At 46.3% G+C, this 13,631-nt stretch overlaps 1 protein-coding gene across 3 annotated transcripts in view; it reads right to left on the bottom strand.

The window, feature by feature from the left end:
* The window catches only part of snapc4 (small nuclear RNA activating complex, polypeptide 4), a 41,391-nt gene that overhangs the window by 20,277 nt on the left and 7,483 nt on the right, over positions 1-13,631 (bottom strand). The window contains exons 4-10 of one of the 3 annotated variants that reach the window (XM_078426100.1): positions 9,240-9,362; positions 8,622-8,700; positions 7,512-7,593; positions 4,311-4,415; positions 2,585-2,657; positions 1,758-1,922; positions 1,409-1,556 (exon numbers count right to left, since the gene is read on the bottom strand). In XM_078426100.1, the coding sequence (XP_078282226.1) occupies positions 1,409-1,556; positions 1,758-1,922; positions 2,585-2,657; positions 4,311-4,415; positions 7,512-7,593; positions 8,622-8,700; positions 9,240-9,362 (775 nt within the window). Of the gene's footprint in view, positions 1-1,408; positions 1,557-1,757; positions 1,923-2,584; positions 2,658-2,947; positions 3,001-4,272; positions 4,416-7,511; positions 7,594-8,621; positions 8,701-9,239; positions 9,363-13,631 lie in introns of those variants that run through there. The other 2 variants (XM_078426101.1, XM_078426102.1) reach the window with 2 other exon arrangements.

Genomic DNA, 13,631 nt, shown 5'->3' on the forward strand with positions numbered 1-13,631 from the left:
CTTTGAAAGCTCGGATCTGTGCTGGGGACATTGGAACTGGGTCAATATTGTAAGCTTTCCCAACTGTGCGGTAACCAAACTTTCACCATGAAGACTTCAAGCGTCCCGGACAGCAACCTACACCACCTCTTAAAGCAATATTGGGCAGCACGGTAGCGCAGCGGTAGAGTTGCTGCTTTACAGCTTTACAGCGAATGCAGCGCCGGAGACTCAGGTTCGATCCTGACTACGGGTGCTGCACTGTAAGGAGTTTGTACGTTCTCCCCGTGACCTGCGTGGGTTTTCTCCGAGATCTTCGGTTTCCTCCCACACTCCAAAGACGTACAGGTATGTAGGTTAATTGGCTGGGTAAATGTAAAAATTGTCCCTAGTGGGTGTAGGATAGTGTTAATGTACGGGGATCACTGGGCGGCACGGACTTGAAGGGCCGAAAAGGCCTGTTTCTGGCTGTATATATATGATATGATGATATGAATATTCTCCTGAAAGTTTAGGGATTGGAAATATTTTGAGATAGATTGATCAGATACTACTTTTGGGAGTGCCGGAAGCAATCAGGTTTAGGGCAGCTACGGCAATGAAGATTCTCGTTGCTGTTCACCACTAAAGCACCAGAGATGGGATCAGCCCCAGCTGCGACACCCCCTAGTGGCTGGATTTGGGAAACTATCGCTGGCAGGTTCCCCACCAAATCACACACCATTCTGATTTCAAAACATCAGCTTGCCTTCATCATGACCCGGGGGCAAATCCTGAAACATAGTGATACCTTCACCAGGAATGCAACAGTTCAAAAAAGCTGCTCAACACCATCTGCTCAAAGAAGGAATAGGGATTGACACTAAATGCTGGCTTTGGTGGCAAACCTTTACTGCACAAAATGTACAAATTCAAAACTGCGAGGTCTTGACACAATATCCCAATAAAAACCAATTTAAAACTAGAAAATCATTAAAGCATAAATGAGCCTGTGTCTGCCTTCAGCAGAAGTAATTTAGCCACTCTTTCCCCCCCCCAACATCTTTCCCCGGGCCATACATTTCTCCCACCGAGCATCAACTACCTTTCCATTCCTTTTCGGAAAAAACAATAAAATCTACTTCCACCATCCTTTTAGGCAGTGAAATCTCGCAAGCTACATGAAACGGTTTTCCTTCTCGTCATCTTTTACCAGCTGAATTAAATCTGTCCTTAGTTCTTGATCGTCCCATTTTCTCATCATTTTTCTGCATTCCCACTGGGTCCAGTGAACACCATTATCAATGTGTACATAGAAGCCGGGTTGCACCACAAGCCGAGCAGATGTGCCCGGAAAGGATTTGATGCCCAGGTGGGAGAAATGTAGGACCCGAGGATTTGCACCCAGGCCCCCTCAGGCTTGCCTGATCTGCACGGCTGTTAAACTCACTCTTTGTATATGGGATGAAGTTTCCAACTCTCATTTTTTGCACTAGCTCAGTAAGCATCTGGTCTTCTTTCTTAGACCACACACTCCTCTTCAGGTCCTTGTTAAACTCTTGATATTTCTGAAGGCAGCTGAAAGCAGTACGGGCTGTCTACAGTGGGAAGGAGAAAAGGGAAATTAAAATTTAAACCACCTGCGATTTTTTCCTATTACAAATCTCAAATTGTGGAGTACAGAGGCAAATAAATAAATGATGGGTCTTTGTCCCAAACATTATGGAGGGTACTGTAAGCTTTAAAAAGCCCATTAGCCTGAAGTGAAATTCAACTTTTACACTATGCAACATCAGTACCTGTAGCTCGCTTGCAATACTCTCCCAGTCCACATAGCCAGCGCTCTCTGAGATCTCATTTAGCTGCTTTATCTCTTCGCTGCTCCAATGGGTTTGACTGATGCTTGGATGTTCAGAGTTCTGCCAGACCCTCTTGATATCTTCCGCCTTGCGACTTCCATCAAACTACAAACATAAAACAATTAGTTTTCTCCGAGATCTTCAGTTTCCTCCTACACTCCAAAGACGTACAGGTTTGTAGGTTAATTGGCTTGGTAAATGTAAAAATTGTCCCTAGTGGGTGTGAGATAGCGTTAATGTGCGGGAATCGTCGGCGCGGACCCGGTGGGCCGATAGGGCCTGTTTCCATGCTATATCTCTAAACTAAAATCTAAACAAGTTCAGCACCGTGTTGAAGACTCTAAAAGGGATGAAAACTCCTCTCACTGTTGGGACTGGACAGAGCATTCCCATTCAGCAGGCTAGACAGTGTCTGAACGAGTTTACTTCAGATCATCTGAGCCAAGAGGAGAAATCAGACAGAGCTTTATCCCATCTGATCATTATCAAGTGCAGCTGGCTGGATCAGAATGTTGAGTAAGTAATTGATTTTCAAGGTGAAAATTTCATCTTGAATCTTCAAAAACCTGCTTTGGACAAATGGTAGAAAGGGGAAGGGAAAGACAGTGGAATTGTATTCAAGCAACTTTAAGTTCAATGGATATCCAAGCAGACGGACAGATGCAGAGTAGTAATGGCAGTGAATAAAAGAATTGGGGGAGGGGGGTAAGGAAACCCAAAAAGACTGATGAACCCAAACATACACCCATCGATGTTGATATACTTACATCAATGTTAGAGATCTTTATCCAATCGTGGTCATCAAACCTATTTCCCAACAACTGTCGTTGCGTCATCTGGCTACAAAAGAGTTAAGGAGTAACACACTTTTATAAACCATGGCGAGAGTTGTTTACACTCACTCTCAGCCAGATGTAGACATTAAATATCAATGGTTGAAAATTGGCAACACCTTTTCTTGTAGACTGCACTTAGTGGCAAAAAAAAAAGAGCAAAAAGGCACCGCTTGTCAGCTCACGATGTTTGACAGACTGGAATAGTAAATCCAATGAAATTCAGGTTAAATACACTTCATCTTCAGCAGAGACGTTGGTTCATTGTGTCATAAACATGCACCAGCAGTAGGATACAGGGAAATAAATCTCATAGCAGACAGAATATTTTCCTCCGGCTTGGTGGTTGCCTACAAATTCAAAGCATTCCTGAGAATACCATCATCTTTATACAAACACTTAACCCCACCCACCACAAGCTTCATCAAATGACCCATCGTGTGGTCTTAATTTGACCACTGCATGGTCTATGCTCAGACATTACGCCTTATTGCACGGAAATTATCCCACCAGGTCGCAGCTGAATGCTTTGTTTTTGCATTGAAGGCCGGTTCAGAAGTGCCAGCCTCCCCATTCACAGTTTTCTCAATAAACTTGTACATAAAATTGTGACTCCAGAATAATAAATATTCATTAAAAAATACATGCATAACTAAAAATGTTGTGCTTGTATTCACTTCACTGTTTAGATTAACTTTCTCCTCACAATGCCCGTGTGTGCATGAATACACTCCCAGGCTGTTCCTCAGCTCCGTCAGAATATGGCTGGGCTCCATTTGAACAATTTTGCTCCATAGTCCTCAATATCTTCTTACCCCAAACTATTTCTGGAAAACCAGCCCGAGCTCCTCCAAGAAATTCTAAACCACTGCTCACTGAGAAGATGGGCAATTCAATGCATAAACTGTCCTCATGACACTAGTTCTCATGAGTGACAATAAAGGCCACGATTGTAGCATCGGAGCCCAGTATAAAGGGAACACAAAATTGTACCAATAAAATTGAACGTCAATCATCATGTGTGTTTTAAAATATGTTTTCATGCCTTTAAAATGGGTTCAATGTCAAATTAAGTTCTTCAGGAAGAGATATGGAAACATACAGCAACCTAGTACTTCACTACACAACCTGTGAGCTTCAGTGGCCTGGGCACACGTGACTGACACAAGAGAACTATTAGAAGAGCAAGGGCTCTCGGATAAAATTGCACCCACAACTAACAATGCTGGTTATTTGTCTAAAAAGGTTGCTGCCATAGGCAAGAATCACATTTTCCCTTGCTTGATTTCAGCATGGAGTCACCTCTGTAAACTGTTACAATCCAAAGACAAAGCCTGAAATTAAAAGCAGAAAGCACGAGGAAAGCTCAAGGTTAATAAACAGAAGAACATGCAGCCAACAGCTTGGCCACACTTTCTTCATTAGATATTGACATAACTTGTACTTATCGCAGCCAAAGAGAATAAACACACAGGGGTGCATCCATACACAAGATGCCACTGTTGTTCACAAATACACAGGTATTGTGGAATGAATCAAAGACTTTCTTATGCAAGGGCAATGTCCTACTAAAAAGACAGTTGCAATGCAAATCACTTGGTGACAAATGCTCAATTAGATACTCTTCTAAAAATGCCTGTTGGTAGGAATGTTATCTCACTTAATCTCATCCATTTCTCGCTCAGTTTCATCAATCTGCTTCCGCAAGACACTTTTCTCGTTTTCATTGCGGGACAGTGTCAGTTTCTTGTTCAGGTATTCAAGCCTAAAAATGCAAGGAAAATATTAGAGTTCTTAGCTTATATCCTGACATGCTCATTATCAATCAGGGTAACTACAAAAGTTCAGAACTCAATACTCCAAAACAAGGAAAAGAAACAAGGTAGGAATTCTTCAGGTCATGGCCGAGCAGGAATCTGCTAGAACAGGATGGAATTCTGGCCTGAGTGAAATGTTCCATTGACACAATGAGCTTGGATAAAGTTCTAGGAAGATACTGAGACTATCCCAGCAAGCATTTACGGGGAAACGAGACATTTAATCGGACAAATGTTATACCCTGAAACATATGAAAACAATGAACATGAAATGCCCAGGATGCCAAGAATATTACAACCAGATGTTTCCTAGCTATAGTTCAATGCAGACTACATCATCTCACGTCAGAGAGGGAATAAAAGCCCTGGACTAAAAAGAAGAGAATCTGGATGATGGTTCTGACCTTGGTCAACAAAAAGTGTATAAAATTAAGAGGAATAGATTGGGTAGATGCACAGAATCTCTTGAACAGAGTAGGGGAATCAAGGACCAGAGGACATAGGTTCAAGGTGAAGGGGAAAAGATTTAATAGGAATCTGATGGGTAACATTTTCAACAACGGGTGGTGGGTGTATGGAACAAGCTGCCAGAGGAGATGGAGTGCCTCCGAGATGGATTCTTAGAGCAGCTTCTACTGGAGCCTACCAGGGAGAAGGCAATTCTGGATTTAGTGTTGTGTAATGAACCGGATTTGATAAGGGAACGAGGTAAAGGAGCCATTGAGGATGTAACTAGGAAAATGGACAAGGGAGAGCCAGTGGATGTAGTGTGCCTGGACTTTCAGAAAGCCTTTGATAAGGTCCCACATAGGAGATTAGTGGGCAAAATTTGAGCACATGGTACTGGGGGTAGGGTACTGACATAGATAGAAAATTGGTTGGCAGACAGGAAACAGAGTAGGGATTAACCCCTTTCAGAATGGTAGGCAGTGACTAGTGGGGTGCCGCAAGGTTCGGTGCTGGGACCGCAGCCATTTCCAATATACATTAATGATTTAGATGAAGGGATTAAAAGTAACATGAGCAAATTTGCAGATGACACAAAGCTGAGTGGCAGTGTGAACTGTGAGGAGGATGCTATGAGGATGCAGGGTGACTTGGACAGGTTGAGTGAGTGGGCAGATAGATGCATGGCAAATACAGTTTAATGTGGATAAATGTGAGATGATCCACTTTGGTGGCAAGAACAGAAAGGCAGATTATTATCTGCATAAGAAAATAACTGCAGATGCTGGTACAAATCGATTTATTCACAAAATGCTGGAGTAACTCAGCAGGTCAGGCAGCATCTTGGGAGAGAAGGAATGGGTGACGTTTTGGGTCGAGACCCTTCTTCAGACTATTATCTGAATGGTGCCCAGTTAGGAAAAGGGGAAGTACAACGAGATATGGGTGTCCTTTACATCAGTCACTGAAAGTAAGCATGCAGGTACAGCAGGCAGTGAAGAAAGTTAATCACATGTTGGCCTTCATAACAAGAGGAGTTGGGGTATAGGAGCAAAGAGGTCCTTCTGCAGTTGTACAGGGCCCTGGTGAGATCACACCTGGAGTATTGTGTGCAGTTTTGGTCTCCAAATTTGAGGAAGGACATTCTTGTTATTAAGAGAGAGTGCAGCGTAGGTTCACGAGGTTAATTCCCGGGATGGCGGGTGGTCGTATGTTGAAAGAATGGAGTGACTAGGCTTGTATACACTGGAATTTAGAAGAATGAGAGGGGATGTTATTGAAACAAAAAGATTATTAAGGGATTGGACACGCAAGAGGGAGGAAACATGTTCCCGATGTTGGAACCAGGGGCCAGAGTTTAAGAATAAGGGGTAGGCCATTTAGAACGGAGATGAGGAAAAACTTTTTCACCCAGAGTTGTAAATCTGTGGAATTCTCTGCCTCAGAAGGCAGTGGAGGCAGATTCTCTGGATGCTTTCAAGAGAGAATTAGGTAGTGCTCTTAAAGATAGCGGAGTCAAGGGATATCGGGAGAAGGCAGAAACGCGGTACTGATTCACAGTGAATGGCGGTGCTAACTCGAAGGGCCGAATAGCATACTCCTGCACCTATTGTCTATTGTAGTTGAGGCTGGAACTATCCCAATGGTTAAGAACAGTTACATTGGTGCATGGATAGGACAAGTTTGGAGGGATATGGACCAAGCGCAGGCAGGTGGGACTAGTGTAGCTGGGCCAAGTTGAGCCGAAGGGCCTGTTTCCATACTGTATCACTCTATGACTCTATTGAAGACCCTCATAATGCTCAAGCAAATATTAACTGATTACTCACCTTTCATTTGATAGGACATGACCAACAGGAACCAGCTCAAGTCTATGCTGCTCTTAATTAAATAGACTCATCGTTTTACAATTTAGTTTATAACGGTTCTTTAAAGTAAGAATTATTCTTGAGACTCTCCTTTAAACTGTCTAATGCCACTGTTATTATTCACCATGGAGTATATCAACAAGAACTAACATTTATAACAATCCAACACATTTTCTGGCAGTTTAGTTAGAAATGCTTAAGGGAGAGCCAGATTTGGACAGGCAGCAACATTTAGAAGCATTTTAAAAAGGAAGGGAACAAAAGTGAAGGGGAAAATTCCAAAACTTAGGTTGCAGATACCAAAGAACAAATCAAAAGTGGGTAATGGAAATTAGGTTTGTACAAGTTGCCAAAGTCAAAGGAATGCACAAATCTCAGGGTTTGCAGTGCCAGAGAGAAGGTTGTAGAGCAATTTGAAAACAACATAGGATTTAATAAAAAAGGAGGAAATATTGACGATGGCCTAGAAATCAATGGAAGTCAGCAACCACAGAAGTAGCCAGTGAGTTGGGCTTGATGGAGGGCTGGCCAGGATACATCTCTTACAGACGACAAAAAGGGAGAATGAATTCAACTTGTCAGTGAAGGAAACGACGATACACCGAGTCATTTGCATGACTGCATGCATCTCGTGGCGGCAAATATGCTGATTGAAGGAGGAATTGCAGATTTCAGCCACATTACAATCAACAAGGACTGGGCCAATGATATATTAAAAATGCATTTTACCTCACAAGTTTAGGCTGCAGCAGTCGCTGCATCGAATCACTTGCAACCGAGACTTTTAGCTTGTCTTTCTCTCTCTCCTTCCCTGAGAAAAGACAAATTTCAGAATATGAGAGTTTATTTTTGTAACGTGACCATGCCCTCTGAACCACTAGTGAGGCCTGGAGCTCTAGCAGTGATCCCCTTGTTTAGTCAAGGGGAGACACCAGTTACTGACTAAACAAAATATCCCACTCAAAGCCAGTCCTTATCAAACAGATGATAAACCTGGGTCAATTGCACGAGGCTCAGGTAAGCTATGGAATGGAGGGCCAGTACCACAATCAACCCACTAATCCACTCAGTTGCATTAAACAGAACTCCATTAGATCTCAGTCTGAGAAGTGAATGCTGGCCCTGCCAGCAACGCTACTGACCCATTGATTTTTTAAATCAACACCATTTGTCAGTTTGACATAGTCATGTAGCCGCAGACATAAGGCCTTGGGCCTAACTTGCACATGCCAACCAAGATGGTCCATAGAAACTCGTCTTATTTGCCAGTGTTTGGCCTTAATCCCTATCCTCTCCTACCAATGTATTGTTCCAAATGACGGTTAAATATTGTCATTGTATGTGCGTCAACTACTTCCTCTGGCAGTTTCTTCCATATACCCACTACCCTCTTATTAAACCTTTCCCCACAACTTAAACTTATGCCCTCTATTTCTTAATTCTCCTACCCTGGGACAAATACTGTGTGCATTCACCCTATCTATGCCTCACATGATTTTACACACCTCTATAAGATCACCCTTCAATCCGCTGCACTAACTCCAAGGAATAAAATCCTGGCCTGTGCAATGCTCCAGTGCAGCCTCACCAATACCACGTACAATTGTAGCACTATGTCACAACCTCCATACTCAATTCCCGGACTGATGAAAAGTCAAAGCATTATACAAGTTGAATATGGACACTCTGGGGCATGGGACCAATTGTTGCCGAATCAAGAGGAAATTATCAGCAAGGAAATTCAAAACTCTAGCCAGCTGCAGATACTGACACCATTGGAAGAACTATTAAAACTGAGACATGGAAGAGACCATTATTGGACAAATTACAAATACTTACAGCTTTTTACGAGAAATTCTTCAAAAGGTTTTATTCCTTGAGTGGCCTTCTCCTTTGAGTCTTGGTTTGCTGGAGGACCCTGGTCACAATTAGAGATACGGTATGTTAGCATATACTTAAAGCTGTTGAGCCAACAATTATTAATACTTCTTCAAATGATGCAAGTATAAGTACCACTAAATATCTTTCATTACTTATCCGATCCTGGCAACAGTTCATTGATTACCAAATATTGATCAACTGTTTCAAGTTGTACTGATGTAGACAATAGGAACTGCAGATGATGGAATCGTATGCAGAACACAAAGTGCTGAAGTATCTCAGCTGGTCCGGCAGCATCTCTGGAGGAAGACATGGAGAGGCGACGTTTTGGGTTGGGACCTTCCTCAGACTGCACTGAGTCAATTAGAAAGCCTAGAACTGGAATTGCATGGAAGCCAGAGTAGATACATGGTTGCAGAGTTCCTTCTCTTTAAAGACACTGTAAACCAGTCGGGAGGAGAGACTTTCAGTCTTTAGGTGGAGAAGATAGATCTGTTGATGTTTGACAACCATCTAATCAAAACACCATAAATAATTAGCAATTAGTTCTGTTTAAAAAAAATCAAAAATACTTACAAGGCCAGTCACTTTATCCTTGAAGTATGGCTTCATGAAGTGCCCCAGGAACATGGCGGACTGACTCTTTGATAATTTTGATTTCTCAACATCTTGTCCTACCAGGTCACTCATGATTTCGGCCTGTAGGAGATAAAAGAGGATTGTGTATTTGATAACAGAGAGGTAAGGGGAGTGCAAGAGCTGGCATATCCAAAACCATGACGTTTTAACTCTATTGCTCTTTCCCAGGTTGGTGCCTGATATGCTGAACATCTACAGCTTTCTCGGCTTTACTTTCAAAAAGCCTCAGTCAATAAGGTCTCACTGGATAAGCTAGATGCAGGAAAAAAATTCTCAATATTGGGGGAGTCCAGAACCAGGGGCTACAGCCTAAGAATAAAGGGGAGGCCATTTAAAACCGAGATAAGAAGGAACTTCTTCACCCAGAGAGATGTGAATTTGTGGAATTCTCTGCCACAGCGGGCAGTGGAGGCCAATTCACTGGTATGGGGAGAAGGCAGGCACAGGTTACTGATTGCGGAGGATCAGCCATTATCACAATGAATGGCAGTGCTGGCTCAAAGGGCCAAATGGCCTCTTCCTGTACCTATTTCCTATGTGTCTAGTTAATTCTGAAGGCGAGCTGCATTAGTTGATCTGTAATTTGCCCCAAACCCGATAGGGACTAGTGGTGTAAAGGAGAAAAGGGGATTTAAGGGTTAAGGTGGATGTGACCAAATGCCACATGAGGATGAACTGTCACTAAATTAAATTGCATACCGCAGAAATTGTCTATCTCTGCGTAGATGCCGGCTTGAGATTGCAGAAGGGGTGTTGTAATCTTACAAAGGACAGGAAACGGATACAAAGGAAGAGCACAGAGTAGACTGAGCCTCTTTACAATTACCATAAGGTTGAGCCCTAGGAAGATGTGTTTATGTTAATAGACTGAGCCTTGTTACAATCACCCTAAAGTTGAGCACCAGGAAGACCTGTTATGTTAATAGACTGAATTAATGACCTCGGACAATGACCAGTGATAGTGGGTGATGATTCATTGAATTCCTATCCTCTTGCAAGACCACCTGTGTGGGGTGTCTGGTTCTGTTATCACTTATTTATTTATTTATTTAAAAACCTATTGTATTTGGTGTATAAAAATGCTGCTGAAACACTCTGAGTGAGTGGGGTCCTCGAGTGACTGTAGTATGCAAGACCACAAGTCCATCGGCCTTTTGGCTAAGATCAAGTGTAGTATCTGTTCTGGCACAATCTTAATGTTCTTATAAGAACAGGGTAAGTATAAGAGCAGTATTTGCATTGGGTCATCGACGAGGAGCGGAGGTCAGGAGCACGTGTCTGGTTTAGGGGTGGATCGATGCTGGTTGGGTAACCAACCTAACACCCTTATCCAGGTGGGATGGCAGTAGCAAGTGGAGCTGGAGGGCAGGGTATTCGGAATACCCTGCGAGTATCGGTGAAGGACCTCAAGGAGGGGAACCCTTTCTCAAGGGATCTCTTCATCAAGAAGGTGCTGCTGGAGGCCTGTGGATTCAAGGCCGGGGACATCTTCTGCCTCCAGGACTTCCCAGGTAACGGATACTTCGACGTTACCTTCCAGAACCCGGCGGGATGGCAGAAGTTACTGCAGGACTTCCGGGAGAAGGGGGATGAAGCCCCGCTGTCGCTCCTGAAGGTGCAGCCGCTCTTCACCCTCCCCACCCAGAGGGAACGGATGATCACGGTGCACATGTTCAACCCACATGTGCCCGTCGTGGATGTCCTCACCTTCCTTGCGCGCTACGTCGAAGGGGCCGGGAACTGCGTGGACATAAAGGACTTGTTCGGGATCTGGACGAGCAAGAGGCAGGTAAAAGTGAAGCTGAGGGTGGACGGGAAGGGATTCATTGTCCACCCTCCCTCGGTGTTCGCTATCGGAGGGAACCGGGGCTACATGACGTACGTGGGGCAGCCCAGGGTGTGCAGGAAATGCAACAAACCTGGGCACGTGGCGGCAGAATGCAGGACAGTCGTCTGCAGAAACTGCAAGTTAGAAGGCCACGAGACAAGGGATTGTAAAGAGAGTAAGAGCTGCAACCTGTGTGGGGAGGCAGGCCACCTTTACAGGGCCTGCCCTAAAAGAGCAAGCACTTATGCACAGGCGATAAGAGGGGCCGCTGCCAGCACCCCCAGGGTGGACGAGACGCCTCCTACCACTGAAAAAGCCCAAAAAGGAAAGGAGAGCAAGGGCGATGACAGCGCGACCACCAGGAGCCCCAAACCGCAGGACAGAGCCCCCCAGGCCCCTCCCCACGAGGGTGAGTCGATGGAAGAGGGGGAACAGGAAGAGGAGGAATGGAAGGTGGTACAGCCGAGGAAAACATTGAAGGCTGTGCGCACGGAGAAAAAGGCGGAGGGGGCAAGCAAGTCCCAAAAAAGAGTCCTCTCCCAGGACGAGGCCAGCAGCCTCTCCGCATCGGAGGATGAGACGACCGGGAAGGGCCGACAACGGAGGCAGAGGCAGGAAACGGGGGAGGAGGAAGGTAAGAAAAAGAACGTGTCTGTTGCCCCCCAGCCCCAGGAGACTGGGAGCAGTGCCAATGGGCCCCAGCCCCAGGAGACCGTGAGCGGCACAACGGCCAATGGGCCCCTGCTCCGGGAGACCGTGAGCGGCACAATGGCCAATGGGCCCCAGCTCCGGGAGACCGGGAGCGGCACAACGGCCAATGGGCCCCTGCTCCGGGAGACCGGGAGCGGCACAATGGCCAATGGGCCCCAGCTCCGGGAGACCGGGAGCAGTGCAGTGGCCAATGGGCCCCAGCTCCGGGAGACCGGGAGCAGTGCAGTGGCAAATGGGCCCCAGCTCCAGGAAACTGGGAGCAGCGCAGTGGCCTCGCCAGAAAACACACCCTGTGCGGAGGAAGCCACCAACCTGTACCATTACCTGTGCGACAGAAATGTGCAGGAACTGAGCCAGATGATTGGCATGCGGGAGGATCGCCTGGGACAATAAAGGACAATGGAGCTGAAACTGGCATCCTTAAACGTGCGCAGTGTGAAGAGCACTGCGCGATGTGTATCCGCCTTGCAGTACCTGGCCAAGGTAAAGGCGGATGTGACTTTTTTACAGGAGTGCGGGCTGCCACACCTTCGCTGCTATCGGAGGTGGTCGCGATGGTGGCCCCACGGACTGTCGGTATGGTCGGGGGGCAATGATTGTCGAGCGTCCGGTCTGGGGATCTTGCTGCGGGGAGGGGGCTTCACCATCACTGAGGTAAGGGAGGTGGTGGGGGGGCGTCTCTTGGTGGTGGATGTAATGTACCGTGGTTCTCCGCTCCGGCTGATAAATGTGTATGCCTCACCCAGGCGGAGCGAGCGGTTGGCCGTTCTCCAGCAGCTCCCACCGCTGCTGGCCACGTCTAGACCGCTCGTTCTGGCCGGTGACTTCAACTGCATCATCGATGCGGCTGGACGATCCGGCAGTGCCAACCACAGACTGGACGGCACCTCCAAACTCCTGGTGGAGACGGTCAAAGATGCAAAGCTGCGCGACGCCTTCAGTGACCCTGCAGGCGGAGCCCAGCGGCGGTTCACCTGGTCAGGACCGAACGGTTCAGCCCAGTCCCGGATAGACTTCCTCTTCACATCGAAGGCCGTCACGGTCAGACACACCGACCTCGCGCCGGTGTTCTTCTCTGACCACTGCCTCCTTCAGGCCACCTGTCACCTACAGGAGGACCGGAAGGCGGGCAGAGGGACGTGGAAGTTAAACGTGGAGCTGTTGACCCCGGAGAACGTTGAGGAGCTAAAGAGGGACTACGCATGTTGGAGAACTGTGAGGCCCCTCTTTGACTCCGCGACACTCTGGTGGGAGGCAACAAAGGAGAACATCAAGAAGTTCTTCGTCTCCAAAGGTGTTCAGAGAGCAAGACAGGGTAAGAGGGAACTGTGTCAACTCCAGACAGATTTGCAGCAGCTACTCCTTCTGCAGAGGAGAGGGGTGGATGTGAGGGAGGAACTGAGAGAGTTGAAGGGCCGGCAAGCTCGGCACTTTACCTCTGAATCCTCCAAGATCATCTTCCGGTCCAGGGTCCGCCATGTTGAGCAGGATGAGACGTGCTCACGTTACTTCTTCCATAAGGTTCACAGGGGGAGCTCTGTGATCAAAAGCCTTAGGGAGGAGGACGGCTCGGTAACATCCTCGCAGTCAGACATGCTCAAGATCTGCAGATCCTTTTATAAGGATCTGTACGATGTAAAGAACACAGACAGCACCGCCTCCCAGAACTTCCTGTCCTCCATCACGGAAGTCTTGGACGACAGCAAGCGGGAGAGTCTGGACCAACCACTGACCCTGGAGGAGCTGACTGGCTCCATCCGTTCCTTTGACTCGAGTAAAACTCCCGGAGG

Source organism: Rhinoraja longicauda, chromosome 31, assembly GCF_053455715.1.
Source record: "Rhinoraja longicauda isolate Sanriku21f chromosome 31, sRhiLon1.1, whole genome shotgun sequence".
Classification (NCBI taxonomy): Eukaryota; Metazoa; Chordata; class Chondrichthyes; order Rajiformes; family Arhynchobatidae; genus Rhinoraja; species Rhinoraja longicauda.